General features: G+C 43.7%; 2 protein-coding genes, 1 long non-coding RNA gene and 2 other non-coding genes across 31 annotated transcripts in view; 4 read left to right on the forward strand and 1 right to left on the reverse strand.

Annotated features, from left to right (window-relative positions):
* Nucleotides 1–10,475, forward strand: part of PHACTR4 (phosphatase and actin regulator 4) — a 128,113-nt gene extending 117,638 nt beyond the window's left edge. For 15 of the 27 annotated variants that reach the window (XM_054259015.2, XM_054259008.2, XM_054259011.2 and 12 more), the window contains 5 exons: nucleotides 911–966; nucleotides 2,012–2,073; nucleotides 2,696–2,833; nucleotides 4,310–4,386; nucleotides 7,076–7,308. In XM_054259015.2, coding sequence (XP_054114990.1) covers nucleotides 911–966; nucleotides 2,012–2,073; nucleotides 2,696–2,833; nucleotides 4,310–4,386; nucleotides 7,076–7,118 — 376 coding nt within the window. In that variant the 3' untranslated portion in view covers nucleotides 7,119–7,308. Of the gene's footprint in view, nucleotides 1–910; nucleotides 967–2,011; nucleotides 2,074–2,695; nucleotides 2,834–4,309; nucleotides 4,387–7,075; nucleotides 7,309–9,039; nucleotides 9,104–9,310 lie in introns of those variants that run through there. The other 12 variants (XM_078330916.1, XM_078330915.1, XM_078330914.1 and 9 more) reach the window with 3 other exon arrangements.
* On the reverse strand, nucleotides 2,859–17,549 carry LOC103794321 (uncharacterized). The gene is made up of 3 exons (XR_621642.5): nucleotides 17,426–17,549; nucleotides 9,315–9,505; nucleotides 2,859–5,966 (listed from the first exon to the last, which is right to left on the reverse strand). It is a non-coding gene; the product is annotated as an uncharacterized LOC103794321 (long non-coding RNA).
* A 112-nt stretch (nucleotides 17,550–17,661) lies between these two features.
* The window catches only part of RCC1 (regulator of chromosome condensation 1), a 31,240-nt gene continuing 28,865 nt past the window's right edge, over nucleotides 17,662–20,036 (forward strand). Inside the window, exon 1 of the mRNA XM_035306648.3 lies at nucleotides 17,662–17,699. The gene's annotated coding sequence lies outside the window, so the exon portion shown is untranslated. The remainder of the gene's footprint in view (nucleotides 17,700–20,036) is intronic.
* LOC118143429 (small nucleolar RNA SNORA73 family) lies at nucleotides 18,599–18,803 on the forward strand. The gene has a single exon (XR_004727645.1). It is a non-coding gene; the product is annotated as a small nucleolar RNA SNORA73 family (small nucleolar RNA).
* On the forward strand, nucleotides 19,493–19,695 carry LOC118143430 (small nucleolar RNA SNORA73 family). Its single transcript, XR_004727646.1, has one exon. It is a non-coding gene; the product is annotated as a small nucleolar RNA SNORA73 family (small nucleolar RNA).

Here is a 20,036-nt window from a genome sequence, read left to right on the forward strand (position 1 = left end):
GTTTCACCATGTTGGCCAGGCTGGTTTCGAATTCCTGATCACAGGTGATCCACCAGCTTTAGCCTCCCAAAGTGCTGGGATTACAGGCGTGAGCCACTGCACCTGGCAGACAAATTGTTATTGGTGAATTAACAGCTCAGAATTGTGATCAGGTGAGATAACTTTATCAAATACTTCACAGAGAAGACTGAAACTTAAATCACAGAATGAAGAATATCACCAGAAAAAGACGAACTTAAATTCCAGTGGTTCCTAAATCGCTGATTTAAAAACCTAGCTGAGCACAATGGCTTGTGCCTATAAACCCAGCAGTTTGGGAGGCCAAGGCGGGAAGATAGCTTGAGCCCAGGAGTTCAAGACTATCCTGGACAACATAATGATACACCATCTGTATTTTTTAAAATGTTGAAACAAAAAAAATCTAAAGAGGGACTTCTGAGTCATAGGAGAAATTTTGTGTAAAAAAAATACATATAGATAGATATATTTTTCATCCTGATTTTCTGAATCCAAATTTCTGTTAACGTTCCTTGGGAGTCTGTGTTTTCTAAAGTCTCTAATGCTTCTAAAGAAGCAAATTTGTTTGAAAGCCACCAGTTCAGTACAAACTTTCACTTCCCAGATGAGGACACTCAAGGTCTAACAGAGCTTTTTTGGCTAATAGCTCTTATCAAGGTCTAGAACTAGAATCCTGGCCACTTGTTTGCATATACAGTTCCTTTTTATAATGGAGTATCTGTGTTAACACTTTTAATGTGAAATTGTTTTATAAACAATCATAAATGAAATACATCATTTTGAAAATCTGTTGATTTCTTAATTGAATAGGGGCTAATATATACTATGGCCACTTTATAAACAAGATTGGGTGGTTTAACATAAACATTATCCTTATTTCTCTCGTTTTTAGGCGACTGAGTCAAAGACCAACACCAGAAGAACTAGAACAACGCAATATATTGCAACGTGAGTCCAATTATGGAAATAAAGTTGTATAGATTTCATTGTATGTTTCTGACTTTAATATACATAAAAGAGAAACGAAGCATTTGCTACAAGGGCTATGGGAGAGTGTTCCAGCCAGGCAAGGACTATTTACTTTCCCATGAAGGAAAAGAGCTCCCCAAGCTTCCTTTGGAAGATGCTATTATGGTATTGTTTAGTGTGCTGTGATACTCTAGAAAACTTTGTTTCAGTGTTCTCCCATATTCTGAAACTGCCTTGGGCATTTGGGAGGATTTGACAGTATGTGGGAGATGTGACCAGTTTTTCTGTGTTCAGGGAGCTACAGAGGTAGCTGTGCATGTGGAGACCTTCCTGTTCCTAGCATCTGAGGGCTGAGGCCTAGCACCTGAGGGCTGAGGCCCAGCACCTGAGGGCTGAGGCCCAAAGCAAGTCCCAAATGCAACAGTCTTCCTTTTGCTTTAATCCCGTAAGACTTTCTTACCTCTGGCAGGGCTTGGTGGCTCACGCCTGTAATCCCAGCACTTTGGGAGGCCAAGGTGGGTGGATCAAAAGGTCAAGAGATCGAGACCATCCTGGCCAACATGGTGAAACCCCATCTCTACTAAAAATACAAAAATTAGCTGGGCATGGTGGCATGCACCTGTAGTCCCAGCTACTTGGGAGGCTGAGGCAGAAGACTTGCTTGAATCCAGGAGACAGAGGTTGCGGTGAGCCAAGATCACATCCCTGCACCCCAGCCTGGTAACAGAGTAAGACTCTGTCTCAATAATAATAATAATAATAAATAAAAATGTAAAGACTATTCTTAGCTCATGGGCAGTAAAAATACAGACAACTGGTGAGATGTGGTGCCATGGTTTGCCGACTCTTGCTCTTAAGTATTTGTATCATTGACAAGAAAATTATCTTGTTTAGCCATCCCCAAAGTTAGTATTTTATTCTAATTTGGGCCTATAAGAAATATCTGTAATGTAATTACTAAAACGCTTGATATGCAAATTGTCATTTGTGAGTAACAGTCTTTCCTTCTGATTGTCAACTATAGCTAAAAATGAAGCTGATCGTCAGGCAGAAAAACGAGAGATTAAACGTCGGCTCACTAGAAAGGTACTACTGCCTATGTATTCACATCAACTGTATGTGTTATATTTGAATACCTATTTGATTGGAAAGAAATTAATTCGCAGCTGGGCACAGTGGCTCACTCCTATAATGCCAGCACTTGGGGAGGCCGTGGCAGGAGGATTGCTTGAGCCCAGGAGTTCAAGACCAGCCTGGGGAAAACAGTGAGACTTTGTCTCTGCATTTGAAAAAAAAAAAAAAGGAAAGGAAAGAAAATGAATTTGCAGCCTGGGCAACATGGCAAGACCCAGTCTCTACAAAAATGAAAATAAAAATAAATATTAGCCGGGCATGGTGGTGTGCACCTATAATATCAGCTACTCAAGGAGGATCGCTTGAGCTCAGAAGGTTGAGGCTACAGTGAGCTGTGATTGTGCCACTGCACTCCAGCCTGGGCGACAGGGCAAGAACCTGTCTCAAAAAAAAAAAAAAAAAAAACCACCTGATAACCAAAATCTCTAGGGGTGGAATCTCCAGCTATCAGTAATGTTTAAAGTTCCCCCAGGTGATTCCAGTAAAGGTTGAAGCACTAGGTTAGAGGCAATTTGAATGCATGATTGATGCCTAATTCTTGACTTAGTGAACTAAGAGGCTCCATTTCCTTCAGCTCAGTCAAAGGCCAACTGTAGCTGAACTCCTTGCCAGGAAGATTCTGAGGTTTAATGAATATGTAGAGGTAACAGATGCTCAAGACTATGACCGGCGAGCCGACAAACCTTGGACCAAACTGACCCCTGCTGACAAGGTACCTGAAAAGCACGCTCTTGCTCTTTTTGTCATTTTCTCTTTATTTGAAGGATGCAAGATACTAAGTAGAAGAGAGAACCATAAACAAAGCTTCTAGTTTTAATATAATACTAAATTTCAAATCAAGATACAAAAGTTGTACAAGTCAGAATGTTATACTAACTCAGTATAATGTTTTGGTAACTCCACCACCAATACTGAAAGAAAGAAAATCCCTGCTGTATCACAGAACAAAAATACTGGAAGAAATAAGTACATTTTAACCAGTGGTTGTTTGGTTAGAGGGAGTTTGGGCTACATATTTTAGTAATTACCCATATTTCATTTTTATAATGCTGTGAAAAACTATAAAAGCTGGCCAGACGTGGTTGCTTATGCCTGTAATCCCAGCACTTTGGGAGGCCAAGCCAGAGGGATCACTTGAGGTAAGGAGTTCAAGACCAGCCTGGCCAACATGGTGAAACCCTGTCTATACTAAAAATACAAAAATTAGCTGGGTGTGATGGCATGCACCTGTAATCCCAGCTACACAGGAGGCTAAAGCAGGAAAATTGCTTGAACCCAGGAGGTGGAGGTTGCAGTGAGCCAAGATCATACCATTGCACTCCAGCCTGGGCAGAAAGCCAGACTCCATCTCAAAAAAAAATAAAAAATTAGGGGTGGACACAGTGGCTCATGCCTGTAATCTCAGCACTTTGGGAGGCCAAGGTGGGTGGATCATGAGATCAGGAGTTCAAGACTAGCCTGGCCAAGATGGTGAAATACTAAAAATACAAAAATACAAAAAAATATTAAAAATACAAAAAAATTAGCTGGGCATGGTGGCAGGTCCCTGTAATTCTAGCTACTCAGGAGGCTGAGGCAGAGAATTGCTTGAACCCTGGAGGCAGAGGTTGCAGTGAGTGGAGATCACATGACTACACTCCAACCTGTGCAACACAGTGAGTCTCCATCTCAAAAAAAAAAAAACAAAACAAAACTGGCCAGGTACAGTGGCTCACGCTTGTAATCCCTGCACTTTGAGAGGCCAAAGTGGGTGGGTCTCTTGGGGTCAAGAGTTCCAGATCAGCTTGGCCAACATGGTGAAACCCCATCTCTACTGAAAATACAAAAATTAACCGAGCATGGTGACATGCACCTGTAATCCCAGTTACTCAGGAGGCTGAGGTAAGAGAATTGTTTGAACCCAGGAGGTGGAGGTTGCAATGAACTGAGATTGCTCGTTGAAGTACCACTGCACTTCAGCCTGGATGACACAGCAAGACTCTGTCTTTAAAAAACAAAAACAAAAAAAAAAAACTATGAAACTATAATATCTCTTTCAGATTTTCAAGTATTTTGACTAAACTCAAAATTTTAGGTTTATTATGAGACAAATGGTATCACAGTTAAACACAGTAGAGAAAAATGGCAAGTTACACTGCTGTACAAAGCAGGCAGAAGAAACTGAAACATTTTTGTTTCTACTCCACAGGCTGCCATAAGAAAAGAATTAAATGAATTTAAAAGCTCCGAGATGGAGGTTCATGAAGAAAGCAAACATTTTACACGGTAAGACCCAAAAGACCCGATCATCTATGCGCTAGGTAGAGTTTTCCAAAAAAACATTGTTCAGATGTGAAGGACTCTAAGGACGTCAGTAAAAAGGAAAACAATGTTGATTGCAAGATTACATTTAAAGGGATGAAATAAGAAGCAATAGTAAATGCCTAGGCCAGGTGCGATGGCTCATGCCTAATAATCCCAGCACTTTGGGAGGCCGAGGTGGGTGAATCACAAGTTTAGGAGTTCAAGACCAGCCTGACCAACATGGTGAAACCCCGCTCTACCAAAAATACAAAAATTAGCCAGGTGTGGTGGCACACACCTTTAATCCCAGCCACTTGGGAGGAGGAGGCAGGAGAATCACTTGAACCCAGGGGGCAGAGGTTGCAGTGAGCCGACATTGTACCACTGCACTCCAGTCTGGATGACAGAGTGAGACTTCATCTCAAAAACAAAACAAAACAAAAATACAAAAATTAGCTTGGCATGGTCGCAGGCGCCTGTAATCCCAGCTACTCGGGAGGCTGAGGCAGGAGAATCACTTAAACCAGGGATGGGGAGGTTACAGTGAGCCAAGATTTTACCATTGCACTCCAATGGGCGACAAGAGCAAAATTCCATCTCGAAAAAATTAAAATAGTAAATGCCGGCTAGGTTCAGTGGCTCACGTCTGTAATCCCAGAACTTTGAGAAGCCGAGGCAGGCGGATCACGAGGTCAGGAGATCAAGACCATCCTGGCCAACATGGTGAAACCCCGTCTCTACTAAAAATACAAAAATTAGCTGGGCGTGGTGGTGCATGCCTGTAGTCCCAGCTATTTGGGAGGCTGAGGCAGGAGAATTGCTTGAACCCAGGAGGCAGAGGTTGCAGTGAATTGAGATCGTGCCACTGCACTCCAGCCTGGCACCTGGCAACAGAGCAACACTGTCTCCAAAAAAAACAACAACAACAAAAAAAAAACAGTAAATGCCTATGCTGATTGTGGTGTTTGATGTATATTATCTTATTTAATTCTTGCAATAAACATGCAAGATATGGTAACATCCCCATTTTATCAGTGAGAAAGTGGAGACTCAGAATGGTTAAGTAACTTGCTTGACTTGCTAGTAAATTGCAGAACTAGGATTTAGAGAAAGAATTCAATGACTTCAAGGATATGGGGTGCTCTCTTCCTTGTGCCTTGCTCTCTTAGGTTATAAATGAGGAGATTGCACTAAGTTAGACAAGATCTTGCCCTCTCTGGTTTCAGTTCTGTCTAGCACAGTTGAGCTTACCAACTTAGTGTATAAACAACATTTTAATTAGCTGTCCTCATGAAACAAGCCAAGAAATCCAACAAAGTATTTTGATTTAGAATTACTGTTGTGATTAAGGACCCACCCATATCCAAAGAATCAGCTAGCCACATATGGAATCAGTGAAGTATCTTTACATGATTCTCAGAATATTTATTTTAAAAGACGCCAAATAAGGCTGAGTGCAGTGGTTCATGCCTGTAATCCCGATACTTCGAGTGGCCGATGTGGGAAGATCACCTGAGCACAGGAGTTTGAGTTCGGTCTGGGCAACATAAAAGACTCCATCTCTGCAAAAAAAAAAAAAAAAAAAAAAATATATATATATATATAGAGAGAGAGAGAGAGAGAGAGATATTTTAAAAATAAATAATATATCTATAGATAGATAGATTTTTTTTTTTTTAATTAGGCAGGGGCCTGGTGCAGTGGTGCATACCTGTAATCTTAGCACTTTGGGAGGCAGAGGTGGGAGGATTACTTGATTCCAGGAGTTTGAGACCAGCCTGGGAAACATAGTAAGCCCCAATGTCTTTTTCTTTCTTTTTTTTTTTTTTAATTCACCTGGGTACAGGTGGGCTAAGGCCGAAAAGGGCGTTAGCCAAGCCCCATCTCTACAAAAAATAAATTTTAAAAAAGTTAGCCAGGTGCAGTGGCACACTCCTGTAGTCCAGCTTCCCAGAAGGCTGAGGGGGGAAATTCCCTTGAGCCTGGGGGATTGGGGGAGCAGTGAGCTATGGTCACATCACTACACTAAAGCCTGGGCAACAAAGTAAGATGCCATTGCTAAAAAGAACAGTTTTTGCTAAACGAAAGAGTCATAGAGAATGTGACATTTATGCTAGATCTTAAGGTATATAAAAAAATTAATCTGAACAAAAAGGAAGGAAAGAACCTTGTAAGCAGAAGGACCAGTATAGACCAGGCACAGTGGCTCACATCTGTAATCCCCACACTTTGGGAGGCTGAAGTGGGTGAATCACTTAAGGCCAGTTGGAGACCAGCTTGGACAACATGGTGAAACCCTGTCTTTACTAAAAATATAAAAATTTGCTGGGCATGGTGGCATGCCTGTAGCCCCAGCTACTTGAGAGTCTGAGGCAGGAGAATCGCTTGAACCCAGGAAGCAGAGGTTGCGGTGAGCTGAGATTGTGTAACTGCACTCCAACCTAGGTGACAGAGTGAGATTGTGTCTCAAAAAAAAAAAGAAGGACCAGCTTAAGCAAGACAATGGAAAAGAGGAAAACACATGGTGTAACTGGAGCAGAGGATATATGGGGCAGTGCGGTAAAAATAAGCTAGAAAATGGGTTGCAGTGCCTCCTTGAAATGCTTTGACTGTTATGCTAGGATGTTGGAACCATTGTCAGTTTAGAAACAGGAAATGCTGTGTATTTCAGAACACCCTCTGATGCAAAGAAGGAAGATCATATGGAAGGATGAAGAGACTATAGCAGCAAGGAAAACAGGAAGTGACTAAAATAAACATCGTGAGCATAGTGGTAGCTCAGACCAGGGAAGCCACAGTGAGAATGCCAAGGAGATAGATTTGAAAGACATTTCAACCACAGAATCAACAAGATGTAGCAATCTGTTGGATTTCAGAGATGAAATAAAGGAGTAGTCAAAATGACTCTGGTATTTCTAACTTGTATTTTTTGAGGTCTGTGAAGGTGATAAGGAGTTTAGTTGAACACTTACTCAACAAATACTGAGCACCTACCACATGATAGGTACAGTGCTAGGTCCTTGGGATACAGCAGGAAATAAGATATCAAGTCTCTGCCCTCAATGAGGCTTTATTCTTTTTTTTTTTTTTTGAGATGGAGTTTTGCTCTTGTTACCCAGGCTGGAGTGCAATGGCGCAATCTCGGCTCACCACAACCTCCGCCTTCTGGGTTCAAGCAATTTTCCTGCCTCAGCCTCCTGAGTAGCTGGGACTACAGGCGCACACCACTGTGCCCAGCTAATTTTTGTATTTTTAGTAGAGACAGGGTTTCACCTTGTTGACCAGGATGGTCTCGATCTCAACCTCGAGATCCACCCACCTCGGCCTCCCAAAGTGCTGGGATTATAGGCGTGAGCCACTGGGTTTTTTAATAGAGATAGGGTCTCGCTATGTTTCCCAGGCTGAATTCTTGGCCTCAAGTGATCCTTCCATCTTGGCCTCCCAAAGTGTTGGGATTACAAGTGTGAGGCACTATGCCTGCCCAAGCTTTTATTCTAAAAGAAAGCGGGGCCAGGCGCGGTGGCTCATGCCTGTAATCCCCACACTTTGGAAGGCCGAGGCGGGTGGATTACAAGGTCAAGAGATCGAGACCATCCTGGTCAACATGGTGAAACCCCGTCTCTACTAAAAATACAAAAAATTAGCTGGGCATGGTGGCGCATGCCTGTAATCCCAGCTACTCAGGAGGCTGAGGCAGGAGAATTGCCTGAACCCAGGAGGCAGAGGTTGCGGTGAGCCGAGATCACGCCATTGTACTCCAGCCTGGGTAACAAGAGCAAAACTCCGTCTCAAAAAAAAAAAAAGAAGAAAGCAAACAACAAACTAGAAAATAAATTGCATGTGTGAGTTTGATGAATCTATGATACATGGAGATGCCTAGAAGACCTTTAGATATGCAGCTTGGAATCCAGAAAGAAAGCAAAGTCTAAAGATACAAATGAGAAAAGATAGTGAACCTTTAGGGGGGAATTTTTTTTTTTTTTTTTTTTTTTGGAGACAAGATCTTACTCTGTCACCCAGGTTGGAATGCAGTGGCGTGATCAGGGCTCACTGCTCACTGCAGCCTCAACCTCTCAGGTTCAAAACATTCTACCACCTCAGCCTCCTCAGTAACTAGAACTACAGGCACAGGCCACCACACCTGGCTAATTTTTTATCATTTGTAGAGACAGAGTCTCCCTATGTTGCCCAGACTGCTCTCAAACTTCTGGGCTCAAATGATCCTCTCACCTTGGCCTCCCAAAGTGCAGGGATTACAGACATGAGCCACCATGCCCAGCCAAGGAAGTTGGGATTTTTTTGTTTTTATTTTTCTTTTCTTTTTTTTTTTTTTGAGACAGAGTCTCACTCTGTTGCCAGGCTGGAGTGCAGTGCTGTGATCTCGGCTCACTGTAACCTCTGCCTCCTGGGTTCAAGGGATTCTCCTGCCTCAGCCTCCCAAGTAACTGGGACTACAGGCGTGAGCCACCATGCCCAGCTAATTTTTGTATTTTTAGTAGAGATGGGGTTTCACCATGTTGGCCAGGATGTTCTCGGTCTCTTGACTTCGTGATCTGCCCACCTGGGCCTCCCAAAGTGCTGGGATTACAGGCGTGAGCCATGGCACCTGGCCAGGAAGTTGTTTTTTATTTAAAGGGTGGACAGAGGAAAATGAACCAGAACAGCATACAGAGGAAGATCAATTGAAGAAGAAAGAAAACTATGGAAAAAATATTGTTACAGAAGCCAAGAGTTTCAAGAAAGAAGGAAGCAGTTGAGGAGTATCAGATGCAACAGAAAGGTCAGGTGGAATTCGAGCAAAAGAGAGGCAGTATTAATTAGGATATAACATTTCATTACTACTGATATATTAATAGCAAGCAATGTACATCATGTGGTAACTTGTCTCTTTTTTTTTCTCTTTTAGCTACCATCGTCCATGATGCCCAAGGTTGAGAGAGGAACTCAACATGGCTGCTTTGCTGCTCCTTCTCCGGAGTGACATATGGAGGGAACTTTAGCACTTCCCAGCACAGCCAGAATTGCATCCTCTGGGATCTTCTGGGGTGGACAGCACTTCTTTGAATGTAGCATTTCACTGGAACATTCTCATGGGCTGCACCTGGGGCAAAACAACACTTTCTGAGTGCTTTTGAACCTTTCAATATTGTAGCATACTTGAGGGGTTTTTTTCCTTACTGGCCACCAAAGTTCTGGACCACTTGCAGGTTCCAGGTTTTACTGGCTGTACCACACCCCTTCCCCTAGATGACTTCCTATGCTGAGGCACAGTTTGCACCATTAGCCTTACCTGCCCTACCCTGATGGTGAGACCCAAATGTGTGGGCTCTAAATTCCAGCTATCAAATCCATTCCTGGTGGGGAAAACCTTCTGGAGGCCCCCAGCCTTCTGGTAAAAGAGTCCCTACCTCCAGGGGAAGCCTTTTTACCATACTGGCATATCAGATGAAAGCACTGCACTGTACCTCTCGTAACCCAGCAATACAGTCCTCTTGAGGCACTCAAGCCTGAGAGGAAGCTCAGGATCTGACATGTTCTTCCTTTTCCTCACAAGTCATTGTGATTTTTATTTTAAAATAATCTGGAAGTAATGGGAACTTATGTTTTCCTGAGCTGCAACAAGAATCCAAATTGGTTAGATGAGGCTGGGCACAGTGGCTCATGCCTGTAATCCCAGCACTTTGGGAGGCCAGGTTGTGCGGATCACCTGAGGTCAGGAGTTCGAGACTAGCCTGGCTGACATGGTGAAACCCCATCTCTACTAAAAATAAAAAAATTAGCCAGGCATGGTAGCACCTGGCTGAGGCATGAAAATCACTTGAACCCAGGAGGTGGAAGGTACAGTGAGCCAAGATCATGCTACTGCACTCCAGCCTGGACAACAAAGTGAGACTCTGACTTAAAAAAAAAAAAAATTGGTTAGATGAGAAAGCATATATATTTTCTATATACAAAAACAAGAAAGGTGTTTGAGCTCCTGTGCTCAGGCCCACTCTCACACTCTGGAGTGTACTTTCATTTTCAATAAATCCCTTTATTCCTTCCTTGCAAAAAAAAAAAAAAAAAAATCAGGTGCAGTGGTGCTCACACCTATAATCTCAACACTTTGGGAAGCTGAGGCGGGTGGATCACCTGAGGTCTGGAGTTCAAGAACAGCCTGGCCAACATGGTGAAACCCTGTCTCTACTAAAAAATACAAAAATTTGCCAGGCATGGTGGCTTGTGCCTGTAGTCCCAGCTACTGGGGCTGCTGAGGCAGAAGAATTGCTTGAACCTGCGAAGTGGAGGTTGCAGTGAGCCGATCGTGCCACTGCACTCCAGCCTGGGTGACAGAGCAAGACTCTGTCTCAAAAAAAAAGCCTTAATGCCAGTGTGGCAGAAAACTCTGGCTTACATTTTTAGGATTGTAGTTTCATTTACCAAATGTTATTCTCTAAATTGCTTTGAACAATAAATGTATTCTCCTCAAAGCAGAGTTGTATCAACTCTGTGAGAGCATTTATGAGCTGATGGTCCCCATGCTTCCAGCCAGAATCACAGTAAGGTCCGGCTGGGTATGGGGTGCTGCATAAGAAGGGGTGTCTGGAGAAGCCAGGAGGGCATGATCATGGCCCACCGCGCCCCTCTTCTTCTAGTGCTCTTTGCCCTCTCCTGCTGTGCGCTTCCTCTTCACTCCAGAGCTGATCCTCCTGCTGACTCTCTAGCAGCTTCCATCTCACCCGCCCCTCCTCTTCCACACTGTAGAGGTATCATTGGTGCTGGGGCATTGACTCAGGCCCCCTGCTTTCTGTATTTGTAATAGATATTAATATGATTTCCTAAAACAAGATTTTGTTACTTTCTTTGAATTTGTTTTGAAAACATACAGTCTCACTATTTCACTTTAATTCCTATCCACACTAAAAATACTAATAGTTTCTGTTTAATCTGATGAATACGACTTTTTTTCCTTCACTTTAATGTTCAAGAAGTTGTGACCATTTCATAGATTTCTTCTTATTTATTCTGTGGGCCCCTGTTATCTGTTCTGTATATCATCTTTCCTCAGATTTTCGTCCTTTCATACCCACATAAGAAGACTTGCTGAAGAATCAGAGTATCAGTTCAAAACAAAACCTAGGCCGGGCACAGTGGCTCATGCCTGTAATCCCAGCACTTTGGGAGGCCAAGGCAGGCAGATCACCTGAGGTCAGGAGTTCAAGACCAGCCTGACCAACATGGTGAAACCCCATCTCTACTAAAAATACAAAAATTAGCTGGGCATGGTCACGCGCACCTGTAATCCCAGCTACTCAAGAGGCTGGGGCAGGAGAATCACTTGAACCCAGGAGATATAGGTTGCAGTGAGCTGAGATTGCCCCACTGCACTCCAGCCTGGGTGACAGAGCAAGATTCCATCTCAAAAAAAAAAAAAGAAAAGAAAAGAAATAATACTGGGTCCCCATCTCCTTGAAGTTTTTTGATATGTTTCATTTTGTTTTTGGAGATAGGTTCTCTGTCACCCATTCTGGAGTGCAGTGGCACAATCCTGGCTCATAGTAACCTCTGCCTCCTGGACTCAAGCAATACTCCCACTTCAGCTAAGACTACAGCATGTGCCACCACACCCAGCTAATTTTTGTGTTTTTTTTTTTTTTTTTTTTTTTTTAGAGACAAGGTGTTCCCATATTGCCCAGGCTGGTCTTGAACTCGTGGGCTCAAGGGATCTGTCTGTCTTTGCCTCCCAAAGTTCTGAGATTGCAAGTGTCAGCCATTGTGCCCAGCCTCCTTGAAGTTTACTAACACTTGGGATGGAAAATAAGTGACAGTTCCACTCAGTCTGTTAGAGGTGTGGATATACAGGCAGCCACACAATAACTGCTAACTTGACTTCTAACCATTGTATCTTATTGGTTTGGAGACTGTCTTCTGCCAGCATTTTTTGTGGCTTGAGATAACATTTTCAAACCCTTCTTTCAAGACCTTTCTTACCCTTGATGTGCCAAGCTTGAAACAGGATTTGATATCCTGAGCTACTTGTTCGTCACCTTCTGTGTGTCACCAAGTAATCTGGTTCATCTTTCATCTCATTCATGTTCTTTTCAAATGAAACAAGACATTTTGGGGGTCAAGTCTATTTGGGTGTTTGTTTTGTTTTTATGTATATAAAAATGGATTTTGTGTTCCCTTTCCATGTACCAACTTACATGGAAACTCACAGTCATAATGTAAAGAAGAAATGAAAGCCTGGTGTATTGTACTTCAAGATGCCTCCCTGATGTACAGAATCTTATAAATAATTGCATTGTATATCAGTCTTCCCATCAATATTAATTATTAAATATTTTAGAATTTTTAAATACCAAACTCTACTATTCTGGTGTGAGGTATTTTCTTTTACATTACACTCTATCCAAAAACATTAAATCCAGCTTAAAAAAAGATAGGTAAATTATTGCTAATGTGTCCCAAAATGAGAAATAGATGAGAGAGAGAAAAGTAATAGGACATAAAATGTAGCCAGGAGTGAGGGTCATTCATGTTTGTTTCTGTCAGTGCACAAACAGAATAGGCTGCAGATTGGAGCTGACTGTGAACCCCGTATATACTAAACACTTGATCCTATTTAGCCCACCCCAGCCTGTTAGATAAGTGATAATATAGTCATTTCACCAATTAAGAAACTGAGATGAAATTGCTTCCGCAAGTTCAAAAAAAATGATGTAATCTTTGAATATATTTAAGGATAAGCATTTGCATGCCAATCAGTTGCCCCTACAAGAATTTATATTAACCACATATGGTTGAACCCCTCAAGGTGACATCACAGAAGGACACTTGGTACTTCCCCTCCTGCCCCCTGAGAGGGAGTCTTGCTCTGTCACCCAGGCTGGAATGCAGTGGCCTGATCTTGGCTCACTGCAACCTCCGCCTCCTAGGTTCAAGCGATCTCCTGTGTCAGCCTCCCAAGTAGCTGGGACTACAGGCATGAGCCACCACGCCCAGCTAATTTTTGTATTCTTTGTAGAGATGGGATTTCACCATGTTGGCCAGGCTGATCTTGAACTCCTGACCTCGTGATCAGCCTCCCAAAGTGCTGGGATTACAGGTGTGAGCCACCGTGCCTGGCCCAGGACACTTAGTGCTTTATATTATCTTTTCTGGTAAGCAGCCCAGTTTCAGTCCAGGTGGCCTCAGCAATGACTCACTTCTATTTGTCACTTTAGAGACTGGCCTTGTTTATTTAGTGCACCACCCTTTACCAAGAGTTAAAAGAAACCATGAGTCAGAATTCCTTGTGCCACTGGATTCTACCTGCTCCTAGATTGACTTACTAGCCCTCCAAAAAAGTCTCAAATCACTATTGCCCTTTTGGGGTTAAATTGCCTCCAGAAAGCTGTTTTGAAGATGCAGATTTCCCAGTGTTAGCCAAAACAATGAATGAATTTTGGGTCTCTGTGGATTTATAGAATTATACCCCAGGAAAAGGCAGGTCCAGCTGGGTGCAGTGGTGCGCACCTATAGTCCCAGCTACTTCAGAGGTTGATGTGAAAGGATCACTTGAGGCCGGGCGTGGTGGCTCATGCCTGTAAACCAAGCACTTTGGAGGACAAGGCAGGCGGATCACCTGAGGTTGGGAGTTCAAGACCAGCCTGACCAACATGGTGAAAGCCCGTCTTAAAAAAATAAATAAAATAAAAATAAAAAAAATCAAAAGGATCACTTGAGCCCAGGAATTCAATACCAACCTGGGCAATATAGACCCTGTCTCTTGAAAAAAGAGGAGGGGCAGGTCCAATGGACACTGAATAGGCAGAGGATGAAATAGTACAAAAAGATGACAATGTACACCAAAGAAAATCCGAGCCCTGAAGCCAAAACACAGCACCACTGTTTCAACCTTCTATTCCATTTTAGCCTTAAGAGGCATGAAGGGAAAACCAGGAATTACCAGCAACCCACACCTCTTGCTCCATCTGTCGTTTTGTGTGGGTATTGTTAATTTCTTCCCCAACGAATGTCGCCTCCTATGTAGAACATAGAGGTCATCTGACAGGAACAAATAGCTTTAATGTCCCTTCATTTGGCACTGAGGACACATAATCCTCAGTGAAGATTATGTGGGAGAGCATTAAATATATAATTTAATGCTTACCTCCTTCATACCCTCCCCCGCAACAAAGACAATCTTCCCGTGACCACACTTTCTCTTCGATCTATTACCCTCTCTCCTGCTTTTCCTATACCTCCTTCACAGAATCTATTCCAAAGTTAAACAACCCAAGTTCCCATGCCAGGCAGCTGAACTAAATGACTGACAGAGGAAAAAGTAGTGATAGAGATGGAAACTGAACAGGCTTCTTGGACTTGCTTCATGACCTCTGGTCTGTGAATCTCGCTTTCCCTATCTAAGGCCATATTCACTCAGCTCATCTTTTTTTTTTTTTGAGACGGAGTTTCGCTCTTGTTACCCAGGCTGGAGTGCAATGGCGCGATCTCGGCTCACCGCATCCTCTGCCTCCTGGGTTCAGGCAATTCTCCTGCCTCAGCCTCCTGAGTAGCTGGGATTATAGGCATGCGCCACCATGCCCAGCTAATTTTTTGTATTTTTAGTAGAGATGGGGTTTCACCATGTTGACCAGGATGGTCTCGATCTCTTGACCTCGTGACCCACCCACCCTGGCCTCCCAAAGTGCTGGGCTTACAGGCATGAGCCACTGTGCCCGGCCATATTCTTAACTTTTTAACTGATTTTGTGATTTTTTTATACTGATTTTGAGATTTTGTGATGATGATTTCCAGTACACGTTGGTGACAGCCCCTTGATTTGTGCTGGGCACAAGCAATTTTACCCACTGTTGCTTTTTTAAAATTAATTAATTCGTTTATTTTTAAAACTAGGCCTTACTATGTTGTCCAAACTGTTGAATTTTGGAGCTCAAGCAATCCTCCCACCTCAGTCTCCTGAATAGCTAGGATTGCAGGCCCATGCCACCATACCTGGCACCACTGATTTTTTACATCATTTTTACAATGATTTTTTACATCATTTTTTGTCAACAGAGCAAAAAAGGCAAACAAAGTATTATTAAGAAAACCCCCAAAAGGTCTCAGGAACCCTGTGGTCTGCTGATTGATCACACTTTAAGAACCACTGCTTGCCAGGCACAGTGGCTCACGCCTGTAATCCCAGCACTTTGAGAGACTGAGACAGGAGGATCACAAGGTCAGTAGTTCAAGACCAGCCTGGCCAACATAGTGAAACCCTGTCTCTACTAAGAATATAAAATTAGCTGGACATGGTGGCTCACGCCTGTATTTCCAGCTACTCAGGAGGCTGAGGCAAGAGAATCACCTGAACCTGGGAGGCAGAGGTTGCAGTGAGCCAAGATCGTGCCACGGCACTCCAGCCTGGGCGACAGAGTAAGACTCTGTCTCAAAAAAAAAAAAAGAACCATTGCTCTGGGCCCGTTTCGCATCTTAAAACCTGGGTAATCATACCGATGTCTTAGAAGTGCTGTGATAGCAAATAATGTATGTAATAAACCATTCAGAACAAAATTTAATATATAGAAGGAACATAATAAATGTTACTACTGGAGATAGCCCAGCTGTGATAGCTCTGTCTCTTTAGCCAACATTTTTCTCACCTTACAACATACTCAAAATTCTATCATATTTGCAACATTTCACATGTGTGTGTGTGTATATCTTAAGCATTCTTTGTCTACTTCTTCATATTTGGTTTTGTTTGTGCTAAAATATACCCAAAACTTAGCATTTTAACTAGCTTAAAATGTATAGGGGAGGTCAGGCACGGTGGCTCGCACCTGTAATCCCAGAACTTTGGGAGACCAAGGCAGACAGATCACTTCAAGTCAGGAGTTCCAGACCAGCCTGGTCAACATGGTGAAACCCCATCTCTACTAAAAATACAAAAATTAGCTGGGCATGGTGGCGTGCACCTGTAGTCTCAGCTATTCTGGAGGCTGAGGCAGAAGAACTGCTTGAACCCAGGAGGCGGAGGTTGCAGTGAGCCGAGATCCGGCCATTGTACCCACTCCAGCCTGGCTGGACAGAATAAAAAAAAAAAATATATATATATATATATGGCAGTGCTTTTAAGTACATTCACACAGTTGTGCAAAAGAGGTTTTTGTTTGTTTGTTTTGAGACGGAGTCTCACTCTGTCATCCAGGCTGGAGTGCAGTGGTACGATCTCGGCTCACTGCAATCTCCTGGGTTCAAATGATTCTCCTGCCTCAGCCTCCTGAGTAGCTAGGCTACAGGCGCGCGCCACCACGCCCAGCTAATTTTTGTACTTCTGGTAGAGAAGGGGTTTCACCATGTTGGCCAGGCTGGTCTTGAACTTCTGACCTTGTGATTTCCCCCCCCACCCCCACCGCCACCTCGGCCCCCACAGTACTGGGGTTTACAGGCGTGAGCCACCGCGCCTGGCCAGGAGTTTTTTATCTGATTTGCCTAAGGTCACTTTCATCTTATTTACCTTCACATTTATCAAATTATTTCTGTCACAGGTGACAGGGCAGATTCAATTCCTTTTGAGACTCCTTATTTCTCTGGATGTATTTTTAAATTTTGCATTCTTATTATTCCAACGTTATATTTATTTATTTGGAGACAGGGTTATTTATTTATTTACTTAGAGACAGAGTCTCTTTGTTGACCAGGCTGGAACGCACTTGCGCGATCTCCGCCCACTGCAACCACTGTCTCCTGGGTTCAAGCGATTCTCATGCCTCAGCCTCCTGTGTAGCTGGCATTGGAGGCGCGCGGCACCACCCTCGGCGAATGTTTGTATTTTTTGTAGAAACGGGATTTCGCCCTGCTGCCCGGGCTGGTCTCAAACTCCTGGCCTCAATCGATCCGCCCCCTCCTCGGCCTTCAGAAGTGCTGGAATCAGGCGTGAGCCACCACGTTAGGCTACCTCAAAAATATTTTGGCCAGTTTATCTAAGGGTATTCCCTACAGACTGGGCGCAGTGATTGCACAGAAGTAAACGTCCTCCGCAGCTACGTACCTACAAACCTATTTCTGTAACGTACATTCCCCAGCAAGGACCCGCGCGAAGGATCCACTACCGCGAGAGACCTCCGAGACAGGCAGGGGTGGGACTCAATCTTCAGTAGATTCCCAGAAGCCTCAGCGAGTTTCTGATTCTATAACTGCGCATGTTCCTGCGCACGCGCAATAGACATTTCATGACTTCCGGGCACTTCGTAAGGTTTAAATAAGGATGCTTTGCGTTAGCTCGGCCTCTTGGAGACAGTCGCCGCCGTCGGTACATCGGCCCAGTGAGTATTTTCAGATGCTTGCTAGCTGAGCTATGGGTCTAGGATCTTGGATCAGTAACCAGGCTTCCCTATGCAAACCACGTTTTTTGTTTTCTTCTTTTACTTTTTTTTTTTCTTTTTGAGACAGAGTCTGGCTTTGTCACCCACTCTGGAGTGCAGTGACATGATCTCCGCTCACTGCAACCTCCGGCTCCAGGGTTTAAGCGATTCTCCTGCCTCAGCCTCCCGAGTAGCCGCGATTACAGACATGCGCCATCACGCCCGGCTAGCTTTGTATATTTAGTAGAGACCGGGTTTCTCCATTGTTGAATTTGGGGTCTTTTTTTTTTTCTTTTGAGACAATTCCACGTTGTCCAGGCTGCGGTGCAGTAGCGCGACCTTGGCTCGCTGCAACCTCCGCCTCCCGGGTTCAAGCAATTCTCAAGATTCAGCGTACTGCGCAGCTGATATTATAGGCGCCTGCCAACACACCCAGCTGATTTCTTTTTTGTATCTTGCCCAAGCTGGTCTCGAACTCCTGAGCTTAGACCATCCGTCTGTCTTGGCCTACCAAAGTGCTAAGATTTAAAGGCGTGAGCCACCATGTCTGGCCGGTTTGGGGGTATTTTAACGAGTCCACGTGTTTGATTTGAATATAGGATAGCTAAGCCTAATTGTCGCTGCTTCTGCACCATCCACATAGTACTAACTGCCTTTTAAAAAGTAATCAGAATGGCTGAATACATCGTGTTATCGGTCTATAAACCGATTTTTTTTTAACACGCCACCTGTGGGCAGGATGGAAATTCGTTTGCGCTCTGAAGACTTGTAGTAACATGGGTTTCTCCGGGAAGCCCGTAACAGCTGGATGAAAGCGTTTCCTATTAGGTTCTGTAAGTTTTATGCGTTACACAGACTATCCAACGTGGGTACACCCGGGAGGTCACTCTCCCCGGGCTCTGTCCAAGTGGCGTAGGGGAGCATAGGGCTCTGCCCCATGATGTACAGTCCCTTTCCACAACGTTGGAGATGAAGCTGGGCCTCGAGTCTGCGCCTGCATATTCCTACAGCTTCCCAGAGTCCTGTGGACAATGACTGGGGAGACAAACCATGCAGGAAACAGCCTTCTGGAGCACCGAGTCTGGATTGAAGTCTTGCATGTTTCAGAGAAATTGACTAAAAAGTAGCCAGGCATGATGGTAGGTAGCTGGAGTTGCAGCTACTGGGGAAGCTGAGCCCAGGAGTTGCAGGCTGCATTGACCTATGATTGTGCCACTGCACTCTGCCGTCCAACCCCGGGCAACAGCGAAGGCCCCTCTTTGAAAAAAATTAGTGCTTTACTGTACTAATAGATTAATACTTTCTTTTGTAGGATTCGTTAAGTACTCCAAGTAACTCTTGGTAAGTCTGTCTTTGAATTGTTTTGGCTTATCAGCTTTGTTAGTCATTTCTGTAATGGAAGTAGGATTGAAGAGACCTTTATTCTAGTTGGTCAGGATTTAACCTCAGGCATTTACTCATTCTCAGAGCAATACTTTTGTTTGATATATCCGAATATAAACTTTGTTACATTTTTGTAGGCGCTTGACATAACTTCTTCAACATAGGTTCTGTGTGTTATATAAAAATTGCTTTCAATCAGTTCAGTAAGAGGGTACAAGGTATAAAAGCTACCCTAATGGACTGTAGGAACCCTAATGAGCTTTATCTACATTTGTAGCCTGACCTTAGAAAAAGGTTCCAGCTCTTGAAAATGTTGTGGATGGTTAGCAGCATTGGATTTCTGTTACTCCAACTCCTCACTAAGGAGCAATCCAACGTGGATACCCTGGAAGATCACTTTCCCTGGGCTCTGTCCAAGTGGCGTAGGGAGCATAGGGCTCTGCCCCGTGATGTACAGTCCCTTTCCACAACGTTGGAGATGAAGCTGGGCCTCGTGTCTGCGCCTGCATATTCCTACAGCTTCCCAGAGTCCTGTGGACAATGACTGGGGAGACAAACCATGCAGGAGACATGCCTAGGGTACCAGATTTTAAGCTGAAGTAGGATTTCAGGCGTTTAATCATTACTTCTTTTCCTTTAGGAAAGAAGAGGAGCTGCACTTGACCTTGGGCATTGACATGTAATTTTTGGGTCCTTTATATAGAAGGAAGAGTAGGTAAACTGAATTTTTTTTTAGCAGGGTTTCACAATCTTTGGCAGACTGGGAGGAAAACACTGGGGTCCATTTCATACCTCTTGTAAAAGCTGCCCCCTAAACAGAAGTTTGTTTTGTATTAAAGACTTTGGAATTTGGCAATTGGTTAGAAATGCGCATTTTCACCGCATTCACACCTTAAGAAGTGTAGTTTGACCTTA

This window comes from Callithrix jacchus, chromosome 7 (genome assembly GCF_049354715.1).
Source record: "Callithrix jacchus isolate 240 chromosome 7, calJac240_pri, whole genome shotgun sequence".
NCBI classification, from domain to species: domain Eukaryota; kingdom Metazoa; phylum Chordata; class Mammalia; order Primates; family Cebidae; genus Callithrix; species Callithrix jacchus.